The sequence below is a fragment of the Orycteropus afer genome, unplaced genomic scaffold (assembly GCF_000298275.1).
Source record: "Orycteropus afer afer isolate SDZICR_OR568_19922 unplaced genomic scaffold, OryAfe1.0 scaffold00822, whole genome shotgun sequence".
Taxonomy (NCBI): domain Eukaryota; kingdom Metazoa; phylum Chordata; class Mammalia; order Tubulidentata; family Orycteropodidae; genus Orycteropus; species Orycteropus afer.
In genome coordinates this window covers 448,685-450,728 of record NW_006922409.1, presented here as the reverse complement: position 1 = coordinate 450,728, position 2,044 = coordinate 448,685, and the positions used below count along the sequence as shown (strand labels likewise).

The 2,044-nt window shown below is 47.6% G+C and overlaps 1 protein-coding gene across 1 annotated transcript in view; it reads left to right on the top strand.

Moving 5' to 3' along the window:
- The first annotated feature begins 1,063 nt into the window (after positions 1-1,063).
- SUV39H1 (suppressor of variegation 3-9 homolog 1) overlaps positions 1,064-2,044 on the top strand; it is a 14,029-nt gene continuing 13,048 nt past the window's right edge. Inside the window, exon 1 of the mRNA XM_007957898.2 lies at positions 1,064-1,115. Coding sequence (XP_007956089.1) covers positions 1,064-1,115 — 52 coding nt within the window. The remainder of the gene's footprint in view (positions 1,116-2,044) is intronic.

Genomic DNA, 2,044 nt, shown 5'->3' with positions numbered 1-2,044 from the left:
ACTCAGCTGCTCACCGTAGATTTCACCATGGAGTTGATTACCAGTCTCATCATGGGGAATATTACATTCAGCTGCCCAGCCACTCAACCAGGCCTAGCCAAGTTGACACATAAACATAACCACCACAGTTACCTTGAGGAAATTTCAGGTTGACTGATCAACAAATCTGTGGTTGCTTGGATTGTTGTTAGTTGCCATTGAGTTGGCTCTGGCCCATGATGACCTTATGTATAATAAAATGAAGCATTGCCTGGTTCTGTGCCATCTTCATGATCATTGGTATGTTTGAGTCTATCGTTGTGGCTGTTGTGTTAAACCATTCATTTAAGGCTTCCTAGTTTTTGCTGACCCTCTTTTTTACTATCTACAATGTCCTTTTCTAGTGGTTGTTCTTTCCTAATGATGTGCCTCAGTTTCTTAGTGCTTGTACCTGTCTGACCCTTTCCTTTAACAGCTACAATGTCCTTTTCTAGTGACTGGTCTTTCATGATGACACGTTGAAAGTATGTGAGCCAAAGCCTCATTCTGGTTGTATTTCTTCCAAGACTGATTTGTTTGTTCTTCTGGCAATAAACAATATATTCAATATTCTTCACCAACACCACAGTTTGAATGCATCAATAATTCTTCTGTCTTCCTTTTTCATTGTCCTGCTTTTGCATGCATATGAGATCGGAAAGACCATGGCTTGGGTCAGGTACACCTTAGTCATCAATGTGACATCTTTGCTTCTTGAAACTTTAAAGAAGGCTTTTGCCTGTTAGGCTACTGTATATGGTAACTGACTGTCCACCTTGACTGAATCACAACATTTTGAGGGACTGGCTGGATGCTCTGACTGACTCTGGCAGACAGTGTGGTCAATTGGATTCTGATGAATATCTGGCTGATTGACAACAAGATGAGGGACTGATTGAAAGAATCACAGGCTGCTTGACCAGCTGAAAAATTAGCATAGCTGCCTTACTTGATGGCTGTGCATGGTTACGGACTGTCTGCCCTGATGAAATCACAGCCTCCCTGAGAAGGCACAATGGATCACAGGAGACTGACTGACTGGCCAATGGTGTGGATGACTAGCCTGAGAAATTATAGACTGGCTGATGTACAGACAGGTGGTCTGGAGGCTCGATTGTATCATTAGTTGCTGTGATTATTTGCTCTGAGGGCTTAACTCCGTGGGTGACAGGGCGATATCAGATGCTGACAATGATAGCTTGTCCTGATTTAATCAGTCTTCCTGAGGTCATAGCTGGATAGTGTGGCTTACTGAGGGGTGTATGAGATGATTCCTCCAGGTCCCAGGGTATATGTGTGACAACCTGATCGACTGACACCGTGAAGAAAGTGAAGTCTGGTTGGCTAACAGTGGAGCTGGTACTAAGTGCTCTCCTTCTGTCTTGGGGGAATTGCTGCTGGCCTGAGGGCACAGATGGATGACAAATTGACTGAAGGATCTCTGGTGGGGTAGTGGTTAAAGCAATGGGCTTCTAACCAGAAGGTTGGCGGTTTTAACCCATCAGCCGCTCCTACCTTCTGGGGAGAAATATGAGGCAGTCCGCTTTCGTGAAAATGTACAGCTTTGGAAACCCTATGGTGTAGTTTTGCTGTCACTATAGATACGACGGCAGTGGGTTTACTGACTCACTGACCGATATGGTTTAAGGGAGGCGGTATGTCTGACTAGACAGCTGTGGTGACCGGAACGGAGTGACTGACTGAATGAATGACGTTGGTAACTGGGGTCTGACAGGACAGCAAATCCCCCTCTATGACTATTGACAACATGATTGGCTAACAGCATGACAGACAGACTCGTGCACAGGCAGGGCCTCCTGCAACTTCAGTTACCGGTGCCACCACTGCCGCCCAGACGCACTCTGGGAAACCGTTGGCGAGCACCCGCCTCCAGGACCGGGCGAAGTGGCGGGGAGGGGTCGGGTCACGCTTGCCGGTTGGTCTGCGCGGGCGCCGCTCGCTGAACGGCGTGGCCAATAGGCTGTGTGTTCTCGGCCACGCCCGCGCGAGCTGTCTTCTCGCGAGG